At 40.5% G+C, this 18912-nt stretch overlaps 1 protein-coding gene and 1 pseudogene across 4 annotated transcripts in view; both read right to left on the reverse strand.

The window, feature by feature from the left end:
* Positions 1-18912, reverse strand: part of Strn3 (striatin 3) — an 87721-nt gene that overhangs the window by 51900 nt on the left and 16909 nt on the right. For all 4 annotated transcript variants that reach the window (XR_004946542.1, XM_036206416.1, XM_036206415.1 and 1 more), the window contains exons 2-3: positions 3388-3491; positions 2958-3031 (exon numbers count right to left, since the gene is read on the reverse strand). Coding sequence is in view for 3 of the 4 variants with exons in the window: in XM_036206416.1 (XP_036062309.1) it covers positions 2958-3031; positions 3388-3491 (178 nt within the window). In the remaining variant the exon portion in view is untranslated. The remainder of the gene's footprint in view (positions 1-2957; positions 3032-3387; positions 3492-18912) is intronic.
* LOC118595686 lies at positions 10923-12173 on the reverse strand (annotated as a pseudogene).

Raw genomic sequence — 18912 nt, forward strand, 5'->3', positions numbered from 1 at the left:
GGCTAGGCGTGGTGGTACATGCTATGAACCCTAGCAGTGTGGAGGCAGAAGCAGGCAGACCTGAATTTAGTGCCAGCCTGGTCTGCAGAGTGAGCTCCAGGACAGTTAGGGCTACATAATGAGCGCCACCCCCTCACCCCCCACCATGTGTTTTTACATTTATGTCTTTATTTTGTGTGTGTGTGGGGGGGTATCAGAGGATCACTTTGGGGGATTACTTCTGACCTTCTCTCATGTGTTTTGGGTGAATCTGACTCAAGTTGTTTGATTTGGCAGTAAGCACCAACTCAAGCTTAATTTTAATACTTAAAATGTCCTCCTTTTAGCCGGGCGTTGGTGGCGCACACCTTTAGTCCTCGCTTTCCTTCAACTCCATAGATATCAGTGGATGACCTGGAACACCTGATCCTTCTGTATCCACCTTTAGAATGCTGGAATTACAGACATGGGCAAGCATGTTCAATTTTATATAGACATTTTTGACAGTGTAGTCAAATTGGAGTAGCTTGCTTCTAAGGCAGCCAATTTTTTTTCTTTATTTTAATATAAAAATTTTTCCTTGTAGTTTACTTCTGCTCTTAAAGTGACCGTGTATAAGAGGAAAATAAAACTTATATAGATGTTTGTAGGTATTAGTAAATTTTTAAAAATACCGGTTGGAGTTTGGGTCAATAGTAAGTACTACCCACTTGACAGAAGTAGACCATAAATACTACCTGAATTGATTATTTTTGGGTCACCCCTGCTTTGACTTTTAGCAGCAGAACCTTTTATTTTATCTTCAAGTTGTCGTGAATTGAGATCAAGATGGCATTCATGTTCTTGAGTGGTTCCAAAGGCTCATTCTCATTCTAGAAAATACTATCATATTCTCCTTCATAGAGAGTAAGAATAAGAAAGGGAATGGTAGTGTCTGCCTAGGATCTCACCAGCGAAGGGTAGAGGCCAGAGGCCAGAGGGTCAGATGCTCAAGATCATTCTTAGCTACTGTCCCTGTCTCAAAAAACAAACAAACAAATAAACAAAACCCCTTTCCGGTAAAAGTAAGTTTTAGAAAAATGGAAAGTAGATACTTTTGTACATACGTACTCCCTATAATTACCATATGATTGCAGTAGTTAAATAAGGCTCAGCACATATAAGGAAAAACAATGGATTCAAAGATTTCTTTTCAGAATAAGACAGTTACTGTATTGCTTGTTTTGGGTGGTTGTTCCTGGAGTGGAGCCTGTGCAGTTCTTAGTTTATCTTACTGGACCAGTTTGTATAAAGCAGAATCATTAGCATATCCATTCCTCCCCCCATAACTAAAATTGTGCTCAAACAAGTATCTTTTTGTCTATAATAGACACAAATAAAATAATTTTACTTATATGAAGCATAATAAAACCTAAGAAAATGTTTTTACTGATATAGAAAACTAATCAGAATGTTGAATAGAAAACAAAAATGTAGTAAGCAAATACATGCCATACTAATGATAAAATTATCAAAATATATTTGTAGATGAATATTAAGTGAAACAGCATTGGCTTTATAAACTCCTTCAAATTAATGTAAAAAGAAAATATGTAAAATACTGATTTGACAGAAGTTGAAGATATGAAAATGTTTATAGCTCATTATTTCACATATTTCCTAAATTAATTTGGAAGAGTTTATATTCAAATATGTAAATGATTTATTTCTTCCATGTTTAGAAAACAGACAATCCAGTAGAAAAGTGAACAAAAGGTGTGGTGGCACACAACTTTAATCCTAGCATTTGGGAGACAGAGACAGGCAGATCTCTGAGTTCAAGGTTAGTCTGGTCTACATAATTGAAGTTCCAGAACAGCCAGAGCTACAGAGAGAGATCCTGGTCTCAAAAACAAACAAAAAAGAGAGAAAGAAAAAGAAGAGAATACCTCTGATAGAGAGGGCCCCTTATGGCTAGAAGAGAAGTGATAATTTGTCTTGTAATCACAAAGTGCAGGCAGGACTGCAGGGAATAGAGTCTGGCCTTTACAAGAATGGCAGACAAAGCTGGGGGGGGGGGCACATTCCTTTAATCCCAGCACTAGGGAGGCAGAGGCAGGCGGATCTCTGTGAGTTCGAGACCAGCCTGGTCTACAGAGCAAGTTCCAATCAAGCCAGAGCTACACTGAGAAACCCTGTCTCAAAAAACAAAATCAACAATAATAACAACAACAACAACAAAAGGGATGGCAAACAGGATGGTAAGTGTTGATGAAGCTGTGGAATTAGTAGGACCTGCATACGTTGATGGTGGGATGCTAAGTGAAGCTAAGACCCTGAAGGTGCTTTTGTTTCAATCATACATAGCACACAGACCTAGAAACTTGGTAATTTTACCACTTAAAATGCAGATATGTGGGCACTACTTATATAAGAATGCCCTTAGTGTAATCATAGCAAAAATCTAGAAACAACTAAAATGTCCATCAGCATTAAAATGGATAAATATGATACATTAACAGGCAAAATGCTTTTAGCAATAAAAGTAAGTTAACTACAGCTAAATGTAACAATATAAGGTGTCAAGTTCGTAAAATTGAAAATTGGTATAAATCATTTCTGCTATTCACAAATTAAGGTTTAAACATTGAGACAGTGTTCATACTGTCTTAGAATTAGCTAGTAAGTGGTTGGAGGGACAATTTCTAGGGATGCTGGTGTTTGTTGAGCTAGGTACTGAAGCCTAGTCTACAGAGGGAGGTCCAGGAAAAGGAAAGCTACACAGAGAAACCCTGTCTCAAAAAACAAAACAAAAATGCTCATGTACACACACACACACACATAAAAATACATATTTAAAAATTCTTTCATCAAATTTCACTTTTTAATAATCATTCTATTCATCTAATACTATAAAATTAAAATTAGGATAAAGAATGTTTGTTACATAAAAATGAGATTTAAAAAAGAAAAAAGAAAAAGAAAAGAATAACATTTACCTGATTCAAAGGTTGGCATTTTCAGATCACCTTGGTTCAGTTCTGTGCCATATTTTAATTTGTGATACTTTGCCCTGAAAATTTAACAATTGATAAAAGAATAATTATTTTTCTACAACTGAGTACTAATGTCCTTCTCTAATAACAAAGCAATGTGTCCCTTATTTTAGGTTTTTGCTAAAAACACTGAAAATGTACTATTAAAGAAGAGAAATTATCCACGTAACAAATACACACATGAGAAAAGATAAATTTCTCCTCATCTTTAGAGACAGAAAAATCCAAAACATTGAGCAAACTCTATTACTTTTACTTCTCATTCTTTTCCCATACACAAAGTAAAATGTGAAAACGCTTTCATTAAAGCATACACTGATGTAAATGAAGGACACTGTTCTGTTCTAGTCACTAAGAAATGAACTATACATACCTTTCTTGTTTTAATGCATACTCTAACATCTTTATTCTTCTCACTAAATCCTTCTTCAAATTCTCTTGACCTTTCCTTTCTCCTTGTAAAAATGCAATCCGTGCCTAAAAACATTAAGATACATTTATTTCATTTTTCCTTAACCAGCCACAGTGAATCAAAATAGGAAAAATAAATGCAACTGCAACAATCTTATGCATGACCTCAAGACTTAAAATTTATAGAAATGACCAACTAGACTTTCTATTAAATAACATAATCCTCTTTGAAAATAAAGGTAACTACAAATGGGCCATTTCCTTATAATTCTTTAGGGCCTCTAATAATATTAATGTTTAATCTTTACATAACCTGGAAGAAATTTTATGGATAAAAATTAGCATAGTTTAAAAAAATCTGCTAGGTATGGTGGAACAAGCCTTTAATCCCAGAACTCTGGAAGCAGAGGCAGGAAGCAGATCTCTGTGAGTTCAAGGCTAACCTTGTCTACATAGTGAGTTTCAGGACAGTCATAGTGGGACCTCTGTCTAGAAAAAAACTAAAAAGAATCAATCATTACTTTGTTTGTACAAGTGTTTTGCCTACGTGTATGTCTGTGTACCATAGGCATACAGTGCCTATGGAGTGGGAATCAGATCCCTGGGGCTGGAGATGGTGGTGAGCTATCACCTAAGTACTGAGGAGTTGAACCCTGGCCCTCTGGAAGAACAGCTAGTGCTCTTAATCACTCAGCCATCGATCCAACCCAATATGGCTTTCTTTCTTTAAATGAAGGTCCTCATGCTTACAAGACAAGCACCTTATAAATTGAGCTACCTCCCCAGGCCTTATAATTTTTTCTTAATTGCTTCATGTTCTCATATGTTGATGACTTTATGAGCTGGTAGTATCAAATATTTATTAGTTTTATTCCCACTTGAAAGTGTAAAGGCTACATTTGACCAAATAAGTAACAGATTTAGCACTTAGTAAAGTATAAAGGACTTCCAGTTACTTACAGGTCATAATATACCATTAATAGCATTCACTTCTGCCAACAAACACTTAAACGTAACCTCAAAACACAAATTTACAAGTCAGAGGTGGTAACTCATGCCTGCAAACCCAGAACTAAGAAGGCAGAAGCAAAATTAAAAGTTTGAAGTCATCCAGAGCTACAGTGAAACTGTCTGAGAAAACAAAAACCCAAAGGTACCTATTAATGTACAAGATTTCCACACATAATCCAGCAATTTAATAATGGCACTGATAGAGAAAACAGACTATCAAGCCCATCATAGTAAAACCATCAATACTCATTCACCCAAAGTGATCAAGAGGTTATTTCAATGAATCTCCAAATGTATGACTGTATATGTGTATGAATGACTAAAGGATGACTCAGTGGTTAAGAGTGCTTGCTGCTTCTGCAGATGACCAGAGTTTGGTCTTGGCACCCATCCATGGCATTGGTAGTGGTGCAGAAGAGATTAAAAGCTCAGCAGCCTTCAACTCCAGCTCCAGGGAACCCTACACCTCCTCTGACTTCTGTAGGCAGAGAGACAGAGACAGAGAGAGAGAGGTGCAGAGAGAGAGACAGAGACAATAAGCCTTTACAATAAAATAAAATTTACAAAGGATTTTAGCTGCCAGAATAGTCCTGACACTGGAAAGAAAAAAAGACACTGAATGTCTTGGTTGGGTTTTTGTCACCTTGAGAAAGCTAGAAGGATCTGTGAAGTGGAACCTCAACTGAGTAAAACGCCTCCATCAGATTGTAGGCAAGCCTGCAGGGCATTTTCTTCACCATTAAACGAGAGGACCCAGCCCACTGGGAGTGGTGCCTCCCCTGGGCAAGTGGTCCTGGGGTGTCCAAGAGAGCAAACTTAGGAAGACAGGGGGGTGGTGAGTTAAGCTAGTAATCAGCATTCCTCTGTGGCTTCTGCTTCAGGTTTCTGCCCTGACTTAACTCAGTGATGAATTGTGACCCTGAGAGTTGTTAGATAAATAAATAAGCCCTTTCCTCAAGTCGCTTTTTATCCTGGTGTTTCACCACAGCAATAGAAACCCTAAGACACAGAAGCTGGTACTAGCAGCAGGGTACTGCTGTGACAGACCTGACCATGTTTTGGGGAGGGTTCCAAAGGCTTTGGTCTAGAAAACTGAGTGTTCGGAGCTTACTAGGCTACTGTGGGAACTTAGAGAACAATGGTGAACGCAGCAGCGCAGAGTGGAGGTGAGGCAAGGCTTGCCAAGTCTCAGAGGCAAGCTCTGAGTCCCCTAAAGGCTCCATCAGGACCATTTAATAGTTTGCATTAAGATTATGGGTTCAGAGCCTGGGGGCAGCACACGCCTGTAATCTCAGCACTCGGGAGGCAGAGGCAGGAGGATCTTTGTGGGTTCGAGGCCAGCCTGGTCTACAGAGTGAGATCCAGGAAAGGCACAAAGCTACACAGAGAAACCCTGTCTCCAAAACCAAAACAAAACAAAACAAAACAAACAAAAAAAGAATATGGGTTCAGCTGGGCATGATGGCACTAATCTTTAATCCCAGCACTTGGGAGGCAGGAGGATCTCCAGGCCAGCCTGGCCTACATAGTGAGTTCTCAACAGCCAGGGCTATGTAGAGAAAACATCTCAAAAAGAAACACAAAAATCTTGCCAGGTAGTGGTGGCACACTCCTTTAATCCCAGCACTCAGGAGGCAGAGGCAGGTGGATCTCTGAGCCTAGTCTACAGAGTGAGTTCAAGGACAGCCAGGACTACATGGAGAAACCCTGCCTCAAAAAAACAAAAAATTAAAAAAACAAAAAATAAATTGGAATCTGCATTCTGATCTGCTGGAGCTGAAAAACAAGCTAGGATTATAAAGCAACCAGCAACACTGAGTTGAAATCGTCTGGGAAATGTTTCCTCAGGTCAGCATACTGTTAGTGCAGAGGGGGCCAAAGCTGTATGTACGCTTTGCAACTGAGCTTGGTATTGTGGTATTGTGGTATTGTGGTATTGTGGAAGGGTCTCTCGGGTGGGAATGGTTTTAAAAGTACGGTCATGAAGTACAACTGAGGCTTGGTACTATGAGAGGCCAGGAAAAGCTACTGGTAATGATACAGCCTCAGCTGTAGAAGCAGCCCCAGGACTGACGGAGTCATGGGAGGGAAAGCTGAGGTTCTGATACCATGTAGCCAGGTCAAAGTCCCTGAGAGAGGTCAGGAGAGGTGCAGCAGAGATCCCAGCATTTGGGACACCAGCACCATGGGATGATCACCAAAGACAGTGGTGGGGTGGAGCTGGCCTGAACCTTGAATACAAGCTGTGTGCTGTACAAGGTAAAGCAGAGGAAGTAGAGCTACCCTACCCCTTGGAGCCCAGAAGATCGACCCTGAGTCCCCAATGTCTGACATTGAGTATACACTGTTGGACCTCGGTTGTGCTTTGACTGCTCAGGTTCTTCTCTCTTCGAGTAAGAAAGTATAAAATCTAGTTTTTATTTTACAGGAACAGAGTTGAGAGACTTCGGTTTTAAAGACAGATGTAAAGATATAACAACAATCTATAGAAATTAAAACATGCCCCTAAATAAAAGAAAAAGCAAACCTAAAAATTAGAAGACACTAATCAATACAGGGCAGGAAAATGTTCCAGTGAAACTAAACAGAAAGGCCACAAACGAACAACAAAGACCATATACTTTACAAAAGACAGTAGCACAAAACACTAGAGATAGAAATGATCGCTTTAAAAGTGCTTAGCAGAGAGAGGCAAAAGAGGCGGCTCAGCAATTAAGAGTAGCACTTGCAGAGGACCTGGGTTCAATTCTCAGCACCCACATGGCAGCTAACTCTAGCTCCAGATAATCTGGCCTCCATAGCCACCTGTACTCACACAGGCATACACACATGTAAACAGACACATACATGCACATAAATAATAATGTAATGTTTTAAGAGAAAGATATAAAACAGGAAAAGAACTCAGCTGATAAAGGCACTAGCTGCCAAGTAATTTTGATCCCTGGCACTCATATGGCAGGAGAGTTGACTCCAAAAGTTGTCCTCTGATCTCCATATGCACACACACCAAATAAATAAAATGTAGTAAATAGCCTAAGCAAAAGTTGGGCTGGGGTTGGCTACCTGCCTATAATTCTAGCAGAGACTGCGGGTCTCCTGAACAAGCTAGCTCTGGGTACAATTCAAAGACCCCACCTCAATGAATCAGGGAGAGCCACTGAGAAAGACTCCCAACTTCAACCTCGGGCCTCTGTATACAAGAGCAAGCATGTGGCTCAGGCACTCATACACAAACACAAAGGTTTTTGTATTTTGTTTTTTTGTTTTTTGGTTTTTGAGACAGGGTTTCTCTGTAGCTTTGGAGCCTGTCCTGGACTAGCTCTGTAGCCCAGGCTGGCCTTGAACTTGAGATCCGTCTGCCTCTGCCTCCGGAATGCTGAGATTACAGGCGTGCACCACCACCACCACCACCACCACCACCCGGCCACAAAGTATTTTTAAAGGATAAAATATTTAGGAATTAACCAAGGATATGAAAAACTTTCACTTTCACTGGTGAAATGAATTAGGTTATTAGGATATAAACATATCCTGTGTCCATGCACCAAACTTTAATAGTTAACAATGTCAATACCACCCAAAGTGATCTACAGTTATGTTTTATGTACCTTATGTACATGCAATTTTTAACTTTTTCTTTGTTCATTTCTTTGGAGGCACTGTCTCACTATATATCCGTGCCTTGTCTAGAACTCTCTATCTCTAGTCTCAGGGTGCTTGGATTTTTAAAGGTATACACCACCCGGCCCAGCCTTGTATAGGTCCTAATTCTTAAAGGCAGAGGGTTTTGAGTTCAGCTGGCCCGAACCACATGTTGAATTCCAGGCTTCATAAGTTAAGCACCAAGACCTACCTCAACCACCTAAAAGTGGGGGAAGGGCGTCCTACAATGGAATGGTGTGGGTGCTTCAATGAAGGTAGGCTTCCCATTCCTTCTACCTGGAGTGCTGAGGTCTGACTCCAAGGCCTCTCATTTGCTAGGCAAGTACTCCACTGAGCTACATCCAACAGGAAAACATTTTTTGAGCACCAGGAAAAAAAATTTTTTAATTGCTGAAGTCAACTGATGCTTTTAACAATTCATCATCTAAAAAGTATAAAGGTAAGACAAATATAGTAGTGTATGCCTGTTAATTCCAGAACTAAGTTCGAGACCAGCCTGATTCACACAGAGTTCCTGGACAGCCAGGGCTACACAGAGATGCCCTGTCTCAAACAAGCAAACAAACAAAAAAAGTAGAAAGGGAAATAATTAACCTGCAATTCATTATTCAACACATATTACAAGGCAAAAACTTTGGTGGCGCATGCCTTTAATCCCAGCACTCAGGAGGCAGAGCCAGGTGCATCTCCGTTGAGTTCCAGGTCAACCTGCTCTACAGAGTGAGTTCTAGAAAGGCCCAAAGCAACAAGAGGAAACTCTGTCTCCAAAAAACCAGGAAAAAAAAAACTTTCAATATTGATTCAAGCTACATCAGTCTAAATTTGATTCACAATTACTTGTCTCCCTTTCCAAGTGTCCTGCACTAAAACAAGGTTCAGTTGTAAATATAATTTCAGGATATTCAAATGACACAGTGACACAGAAAGTGACTATTCTCTCCCCCTCCCTATACACACAGTGTATGTCCAATCTCAGGTGACAGAGAGGATGAACTCCCTTGAGACGCCCTTCATGCACACTAAGCAAGCCAGCACTCTAGCAACTGAATTATATCCTCAATGAACATTTTTCCCGTTGAACAACATTGTAAATTGCAGTTTTCTACTTTCCCAGTTGTAAAATACAGGAATAATCTTACACATGCAATTCATTTTTTTATATTTTAAGTTTATGGATTTATTTTTAGGTATATGACTGTTTTGCCCACGGAGATCAGAAGAGGACTTGATTCCTCTTGAACCTGAGTCCTCTGGAAGAGCAGCCAGCATTCTTAACCATGGAGATGTCTGTCTCTACAGCCCCACATGTACAATTTCTGATACAATCTTAGCCTTGAAGTATGTGGGGTTTTTTTTGATATTCTACTTTAAAATAAGGCAAAGGTTTTTTTTATATAATTATAGGGACATTCATTGATCCAAATAAGTATGTTTGTAATTTCAGAGACTTTACTACTCTACTCAATACTAATTCACAACACTAATGATCAAAATTAAGAACATATTTAAAATATCTGAGAACCTGAACATGAGTAAGATTAAAGAACTGTAAATTTTAGGAGTCAGGAATTTCTACTTAGATTTTGTGCTAGAGTATATAAGATTTCAATCAATATTTATTCATGTAACCAATTAGAAAATTTCCAAGGGGGTTAAAAAAACCATGAACACAGTCTCTATACTTAAGAAAGTGGACCATGGTGTACCCTGTCATCACACTATGAAGGATGAGACATGAGGACTGCCAGTTTGAGGTCTATACTACATAGTAGCAAGCTAGCCGCTACAAACCCTACAAAATTGTCTCTCACTTGACACACAACCAATCACACTACAGGTATTTCAAGATACCCTAGCCTTTAAGTCTCTAAAATTCCATGACCTCTTCCCACAAGAATGGCCTAAAAAAGGTTTAAATATACTCCTTCACATAAAAAAGTATAAGATTTTAAAATTTACCAATTAATAAAATCACTGCCTTAAGTGCTTTTCTTCTGCTGTGACAAGACGCCGTGACCAGGGCAGCTTACAGAACCAAGGGTTTAATTTGGGCATATGGTTTCAGAGGGTGAGAGTCCATAACAGAGTAAAGGAATGGCAGCAGAACAATGAGATTACATTTGGATCCCCAAGGAGGGAGAGCACTGGCAGTCTTGAAAACCTCAAAGCCTGACGACACCGACCACCAAGGCCACATCTCTTAATCCTTCCCAAACAGTTTACCAACTGAGGAACAAGTCTTCAAATATATGAGTTTGGGGGGGAAGGGGTCATTCTATTCAAACCACTACAATCACTTAATTCTTTTTGTGAGGGGTAGTTTTTAAACACCTCAGAAGAAAATAGCCAGATCACTAACCACTAATTAAAACTACTTAGAAATACAAACTTTCATGGAATGTACTGTTCTCATAACTTTGACAGCTGAACTTGTACTACTGTTCAATAACAGAAACCTAATCATCTGAACAGCCATTTAGAAAAGTCCTACAAGACATATCTTTTTATCCAACTCTTTTTTTTTTTAGTTGCATTGATTTATTTCCTATATATGTGAGAGAGTGCATAAGCAGTACAGGGCAGCTGTGGTAGACAGAGGACAACCTGAGGGAGTTGGTTCACTCCTACCATGCAGATCCTGGAGATCAAATTCAGGTCTTCAGGTCTGTTAGCAAATGACTTTACTCCATCTCAATAGCCCTTTCCAACTATCCCACACTCCTTAAAAAATAGTATTTATTTTATGTTCTATCTGTTTTTGTTTTCTGTTTGGGGCAGCAGCCCACATCTTTCACTCTCAGGTGACACCTCTTTATTGTCTCAGTCCACACCTGGCCCAGCAGTGCCCCCATCAGCAGCCTCTAGTCCAGGGGAGATCTTGGTGGTGGTCTCTGGACAGTCCGTGTGAGGGAGGTATCAGCAGAGGCCACAGGTGCTTCGGGACTGTGTGAGTAACAGCACTGGGCCCCGAGTTTACAGCTACCATCCTTGAATGTATGCAAGGAAATACCCTGAGGCGGCCGCCCCTGGGCTGGCTCCTTCCACTTCCACTTACTCTGCAGCAGACTCCACCTCTCCTACAGACCTTTACTTGCAGCTTTGCCCCCAGATTGGGCATGGGGCCGGGTACCCCAGTTGGCTTCTGGACTGGCCTGGAAGTGCCTGAGTCCTTGCTGACTGGAGCTGGGTTTGGAGTATTCCCGGATGTTGAAGTTGGCCTTCAGTCTGGGCTTCATAGCGAGAATTCAGAATGCTGGGCTGCTTTCTGACAGTGCTCCCACTTCAGTGGACAGTCTTCCCAGCATGATGTCCCAGAAAGCTGGGGGAGTTTATAAGGGGAGGAGCATCTGTCTTCACTGCATTTTTACAGGCATGGGAGAGAGAGACCCTGAAGCCAGGGTGAAGGAAAGCTGACTTAAGCTGCAGAAAGCAGTATGTGTCGCAGTGGATGGTGCTGCTCAGTTGGTCCAGTGTGTAGTAGAGAGGAACAATGGGAAGTTCCTCAGTACCAACACTCAAAACACCTTGGATAGACTTAGAGGTGTGGATGCAGCCAGGATTAATGGTCACTGTCCAGTGTCACACTCAGGTCACTCAAGGACAATAAGGCTGCAGTAAACTTGATCTTGCCACCAGGGTCTCCCAACATTTTGCCAAGGCATTGCAGACACAAGGCTCCACAACCCACACACTGGAACACCAGGGCCTGCTTGCTGAGGACTTAACCTCTGCCTGGCCTATGAAGATGAGCACAAAACACCAGACACAGAAGTCAGCACTGAAGCTGAGCAGTTGGTATGGAGATGAATGCTATGCAAAACCATTCTCAGGGCCATTTTATCGCAGGCCCAGCTTGAGGGCCAGGACTCCATACTTGCTGTGGCACTGTTCTCTGCTGTTCCCTGCCAATACTACCATGTCCACGCAGGTGACACACACCCGTCCTCCATCATTCAAAGCCTGCACTGCTGCATCCAGGAAGGACAGGCCTGCCATAGGGGTCCAGATAAATGACATCAAAACACTCAGAGGCCTTTTGGTGTTGGCACATCAGGGATCTGCACAGGTCTGTGATCCTAGCACTTGAAAACAGATCAAAAGTTCAAGGTCATCCTCAGCTACATAGTCAATTCAAGGCCAGCTTGGGCTACATGAGAATCTATCACACATGTGCTACGAAGTAAGAAGGGAGGGAGGGAGAGAGAGAGAACACAGTAATAAAAGGAAATTTTGGCAAATGACACAACACATGGTTGAACCTTGAGGACAGTATGAAGGGGGGTCACAAGAAAAATACTGTGCCAAATATTTACATGATACATCTAGAGTGGTCAGATTTATGTAGACACAGCACATCAGAAAACTAACTCAGAAACAGAAAGTAGAGTGAGGGATGGCAAGAGCTGGGGAGAAAGAGGAAACACTCCAGGGCTAGTTGTGTAACAGGATGAGATACCCATACCACCAAGCTGTGTATTTAGAATGATGGTGAATTTTAACAGGTTATGGGGGCATATGGGGGCATAATCCCATTCCTAGAGATGCAAGAGAATCATGAGTTCAAGACCAAACTTGGCTTCATGGACAGACCCTGTCTCAGAAAGCAAAATCAAACAGTAACAATGATTCTTCTAAGGTTGGAATGTTTGGACTTCTGAGTAACTCATGACAGAACATGTAATTTTCCTGCCTTTTATTATAAAACAATTATTCCACATTAGAAATAACTTTAACTTTACTTAAAATTTATCTTAAAACTACCTCTATTATTAGTATCTTTAATATTAGTCCTCAACAATCAAAGTACTATTACTTGACATGAACATTAAATCCAAATGCAAACAGATGCAAGCAATAGTAATGATATGGATGATCTACAGTTCTGCACTAGACATATAATATTGATTTAATTCTCACATATATTCAGACTTCTTACTTATAGTGATTCAGCCAGCAAATGGTGAGGAGTTTCCACTACCTGATCACTCAGTCATTAGAAGTTTCCAAAATTAAAAGTGAAATCATCTTCCTGAAAAGTTAAAAATAAATCATCCAAAATGTTATCCCTCCAGAAACTACTTGTTGGTACTAAAGTATCTGTATACTGTTTAACATTTTTCCTAGGAACAAGATGATTCCAAAAGCCATTTTAAAAAATTACTCAGTTTTAGAAGAACTCCAATACTGTTTTCTTAGGAATTACAGAAAAGCAAGTGAAGAAATAAGATACTGATCTCAAGTACACTAAACTAGACATCTAGACATACATATTCGAATCCCTACTTATCACTAACTAGCTTTTATAAATGACCATTACTCTTTCTTAGCTTCTTCACTTGTTAAATGTGTAGACTGAATTGGATGTCTTTTTAAGATATATTAACAACAGGGCTAGAAAGATGGCTTAGTGAGTCCCACCAACCTACCACCTGAGTTTCGTCCTGGAATCCCTATGGTGGAAGGAGAGAACCAACTTCCAGATTGTCTTTTGTCTGTCTGTCTGTCTCTGTCTCTGTCTCTCTCTCACAGGAGCATGCACACACACACACACACACACACACCCCTCACCAGAGCACATGCATGACCACATACATATACAAATAAATACATATAAAATTTAATGATATGCTACCTAATTTCATTTTCTACAATTATGATTTTAGTGTTGTATTGTGACATTTCCAATGTTGAAATAGTTAATTTATTTATACACATTGTAACAGACTTTTCAAAAATGCCTTTGTAATACCACCCACCCATCTTGAGGGTATACAACTTGAAAGCAAGGTAGAGACAGTTCAGCAAGTAGAGATATCTGTGAGCAGGCCTGATCCCCAGGTCCCAACACCAAGAGAATTGTCCATTCACACACACACACACACACACACACACACACACACACACGTACTCACATGTACAATAAGTAAATTTAAAAATGTATAACACTCTATGCCTGTGTGAGTATCAATCTTTTTTCTTTGTTGTTTTGAGACAGGGTTTCTCTGTGTGGCCCTGGCTGTCATCCTGGAACTCTCAGATCTATCCACCTGTCTCTGCCTCCCAAGTGCTGGGATTAAAGGAGGGCACCAACATGCCCTGCCATCAAATACTTTTTAAGAAAGAAAAACACACAACTTGAGAGAACTCTATTCTACAGCTTTCTCTTGAGAAGTATTAATTCATTATAGAAGAAAATCAGGTGTAATCATACATGCCTGTAATCCCAGGCTAAAGCAGAAAGATCAAAAGTTCAAAGCCAACCTAAGAAGATGGTTACACACAGTCTCAAAAAAAAAGTTTTGTTGTTTTTAAAGGCCATGCCTGGTGATACAGGCCCATTACCACCCACTGAAGAGGCTGCCACAGGAGAATCAGAATTTAGGCCTGTCTGGGCTACAGAGTGAGTCCAAGGTCAGCCTGGGCACTTTAGTGACACCCTATCTCAAAATCAGAAGAGGACTGAAATTAATCTCAACAGCAGAGCACCTCCCAGCATGCATGAGGTCCCCAGCCAGCACCAAAGAGGAGGTCAAAGGAAAAGAGGAGAAAGGAGAGAGCGGGCAGGGGAGCTAATTACTGGTTTTGGTTTTGGTTTTTCTTAAATGAAAGGGCATCTAGCAGTCACAGTGATGTATTGACCTATCTCCCTTCTGGAGTGAAGGATTTACTACTGTCCAGCTACTGGGAGTGGGACCGGAGAGCAAACAGCTCTCAGCTGTCAGTTCTCTTCCTTCAGGAACTGCCAGGGGCTCAACTGAGCTGCCTCCCCAAGTCACCTTCACCTAATGATTATTCCAATCAGGGACTTAAGGGCCTAACCCTCTGCCCCAAATTAGGACATTTCTAAACCTATGCCAACTGCAAAGCTCTTAAATGGGGCCAAATGAACTTTCTGTCCATACTGTATTGCAGTCCCAATCCCCCACATGCCAAGCCATATCTTAGTTAGCTAGGGTACCAGAAGATGTCCAATTTGCAACCACTGGTGAAAATAGTTTAAGAAAGCAGACTTTAAATGAAGTTAGGTCACCAACAAGCTGGCTTCCCAGCTGCCAATCACCATCAATGGTGTTACACAGAACAGAGACCCTAGCAAAAGCAGAAATATACCCAATAAAACCTCCCCATGTGGTAACCCAGGTAGCTTCCCAGTGGAAGACAAGGCAAAACATGGGAAAATCTTTCATTTAGGCTTTGTACCATTTCAGTCTTCTTACTGGTTTTGCCTTATATCTCTTTAAATAAAAGAGGAGGAGCTGGAGAGATGTCAGCAGTTAAGAGCACTTGCTTCCGATTCCGTTCACAGTGCCCACCTCTGGTGGCTCAGTAACTCCAGCTCCCCAAGGGGGCACACACACAGACAGACTCTTCAAATGAATTTTTAAAAGTGAGTTACTAAAAACCCAGGTCTAGAATGAGTTCAGCTTGCAAGCCATATTTTGCCAACAGAGCTCTTCTCTAGAAAATGAAATATATAAAACCATTTTTGAAGTATGAGAAAACAGTAATTGCAGAGAACCATGAAAAATTAATTTTTGTAAAAAGACCATTAACCCATTGAAAAAAATTAACAAGAAGTGAAAGTAAATGGCCAGAAAGTTCTTCAGTTGCTCCAGATATTTCTCTCCTACAGCAAGAAGCCACAAAAGACAACCAGGGTCAGGATAGTCACAAGAGCAGCAGATCAAAATTAAATCAAAATTTAATCTTGACTACAATCCAAATTAAATTCTCAACTTGGGCAGATCTGTTATGCCAAGGTTAGGACTCACATGGGAAAGGGGGAGTAACTGGAACCTGGAAAAGTGGGTTGAGCGTGTGGGATGATTAACATGAAACTCTTCTATACCCAGCATATGTCTTCTTTTTCCTACATACTGTGTTTTGACATCTTAAAACGTTTCTGGTTAGGGAGAATGCCCCTGTCATAACTAGCCAATTCTTACAGACCTCAAAGACTCAGTAGAGAGCCTGCCTTTATACACAAACTAGACAATCCTCATTTTGGGCCTGTAATGCCCAGAGAGGCAACCAGGCCTTAATCACCTTAGAGCCAGCAATGAGTCAACCCATTCCGTAGTTTAGAACCTCCCGAAATTACTCAAATCAGTCCTAACCTACACTTGTCTTGCTCTCCTAGAAAAACCACAACAAAGGTTATGCCCTAAACCTTTTCCCTCCCTTTCTATCCTTTGCCTCTTGACTGCCCTGGAGAACCCTGAAAAGTACTGTTGTACATTCTGTATGTAGGACCTGGAAATAAAATAAACTTTTTCTTGAGCCTCTCCTATATCTCCTGTGACCTCATGATTGACCATTCCATCCAAAACTACAAAATACCTATGTTCTTTTGAGCCCTCTAAGATGGAGAAGAAACTCTTACATCACTTATTCAAGGGCTGATGTTACTATAGATCCTAGTTTCACAGTAACATAGAAGGAATGCCAGTAGAAATTGCAATTACAAAAACTGAAATTCAGTGTTCCATACAAGCAGTAAGAACACTAGCCAAAGAATAAAAGTGAACTATTCCTATACTATGGAAATTAACCAAAGGATTGAAGCAATCCGGGGGTGTTTAAGTAATACATGTAGCTGGATATTGGTAAATACAGCAACCTAGTGACACTCCACAGACGCTATGGGAAACCAATAACCCAGAAGCCAGTAGATGGGTTAGAAGAGGCCTGGAACTCCTTCAAAGTACCTCTACCAGAACAAGCAGGGCACACTCAGGAGGGATGTGGAAGAAAGGAGGATGGTGAGTGAGCCAGCCTCAATTCTACCCAGTTCAACTTCGTCTCAAAAAGTCTCTTTCTCAGAATGGCTCAGTTGCCTTTAGCCTACCGGCTATGGGTGGGTCAAGACTTCTGTTGGTCTTTTCTGTGTCGAACACACAGATTGCAAGCCCAGCGCCACTTAGAGATCTTTGGCAAAGTGCGGTTAACTCTGCAGCTCTCACACGATTGAGCCTGTGTGATAATGAGTATCTAGAGACGGGTAATGCCTGGGGGGCACTCACCAACCTAAGAAAGAACGCCTGTGTGGCCTGGACAGGCTTCTCCATGACGGGTAAGGTGACCTGCTGACGTCCCACACAACCTAAGTCAGAAGCTCATTTTTTAGTAAAAGGACCTGTAGGGCCCTGGCCCCCGTTTTGGGTAACTGTTGCCTTGCTTGCTGACCTTGACCTTAATATCCTCCCTATGCTAATTTCCTGCAGATTCCACTCTCCTGAATGCTTAAGGGAAGTTCCCAGTCTGTGTATTCTGCATATTGAGCGTTAACAGCTTAGATGCAAGATTGTAAAAGGTAAGAAGTGAACTTATGCCCTCCAGGGTTCTCCCATTGTGCTGTAAGCCTGTATCTAAGACCTCCTCCCTCCTTCAACAAAGGGCATTGGGCATTTAAAAAAAAAAAGGGAAAGAAAGAAAGAAATCGAAGACAGGGGATGTTCTAAAACAGGAAGTGGTGATGGTGTCATGGGCCGATGAGGATGCTGGACTGAAGTCTATCAAATTGTGCAAACAGGAAAATTGTATACTATGTGAATTATCTGTCAATAAAGATCTTATTTTTAAAAAAACTAAATACATGCCCAAATGAAAAAAGAAAAGAAACTTTAAAAAAAAAAAAGTCTCCTTCTCAAAGTTTTGTCACTCTCTGCCATGCCCAGTACACTCCTGAAAACTCTACATGACCTGATGCTGAACTTGTCCAATGCAAATAAGTTGTTTGTTTGCTTGCTTGCTTTTTTTTACCTAAAAAAAAAAAAAAAAAAAAAAAAAAACCCAGACAATTGTTAGACATCTTAGCTACTTGAAATCATAGATATTTGGGACAAATAACTTAAAAGCTTAAAAGCAATGAGACAGGTGTAGAGATTTGAAATACTGCAATAGTCTGGGATTCTTTTTTTTTTTTTTTTTTTTTGAGCTGAGGATCGAACCCAGGACCTTGCACTTGAGAGGCAAGCGCTATACCACTGAGCTAAATCCCCAACCCTAGTCTGGGATTCTTTAAGACTATGCCACATATAGTTAAGAAAGACCTGAGAAAACCCCAAACTCTCACTACAGCTAAATCTCAGGATCCACACAAACAGGAAATAAGTGAGTTCCAGAGCAGCCTACGATCTATGAGGCACTGTCTTCATAAAAGAAAAGAGGCAGAAGAAAAGTGATAGAAATAAACCCAATAAACTGACTCAAGAGCAGATATAAGCAGACAGAAGAATCAGACAATTTGAAATTTTGTACTCTGGACTCAAATAAATGAAGAAAAATTAACCCACAGAAACCTGTAGAACACAACTAAATAAGCCAATAAGTGAGACTAAAGAAAAGATATGGCAGAAAATGATTTGAAAAGTCAGAAACTCTACTAAAGATGATTAAAAAAAACAATTGCTCAATGAATTACAAATAAAATAAACTCAGAAATTAACAACATGACACATCATAATCAAACTGTCAAAAGTCTGTGAAAAAGAAAAATCATGAAAACATCCAAAGAAAAGTGACTCATCACAGCTGAATTCCAACTGGAAGCAAAGAGGGAAGTGTGACAAATTCAAAGAGCTGAAAAAAAGACTGTGCCTACTTGCCCAGAGTAGATTCAAGCCCTGACTTAGTATGAAAATAAAGACTGCCTAGGGCTGAAGAGATTGCTGAGTAAGTAAAGGTGACCACATTTCACCTCCCAGAACCTACATCAATATATGAGAAAACTGATTCCATAAATTTGGCCTCTGACCTATACACACAAGTTATGCCCAACACACACACACACACACACACACACACACAC

Source organism: Onychomys torridus, chromosome 14 (assembly GCF_903995425.1).
Source record: "Onychomys torridus chromosome 14, mOncTor1.1, whole genome shotgun sequence".
NCBI lineage: Eukaryota > Metazoa > Chordata > Mammalia > Rodentia > Cricetidae > Onychomys > Onychomys torridus.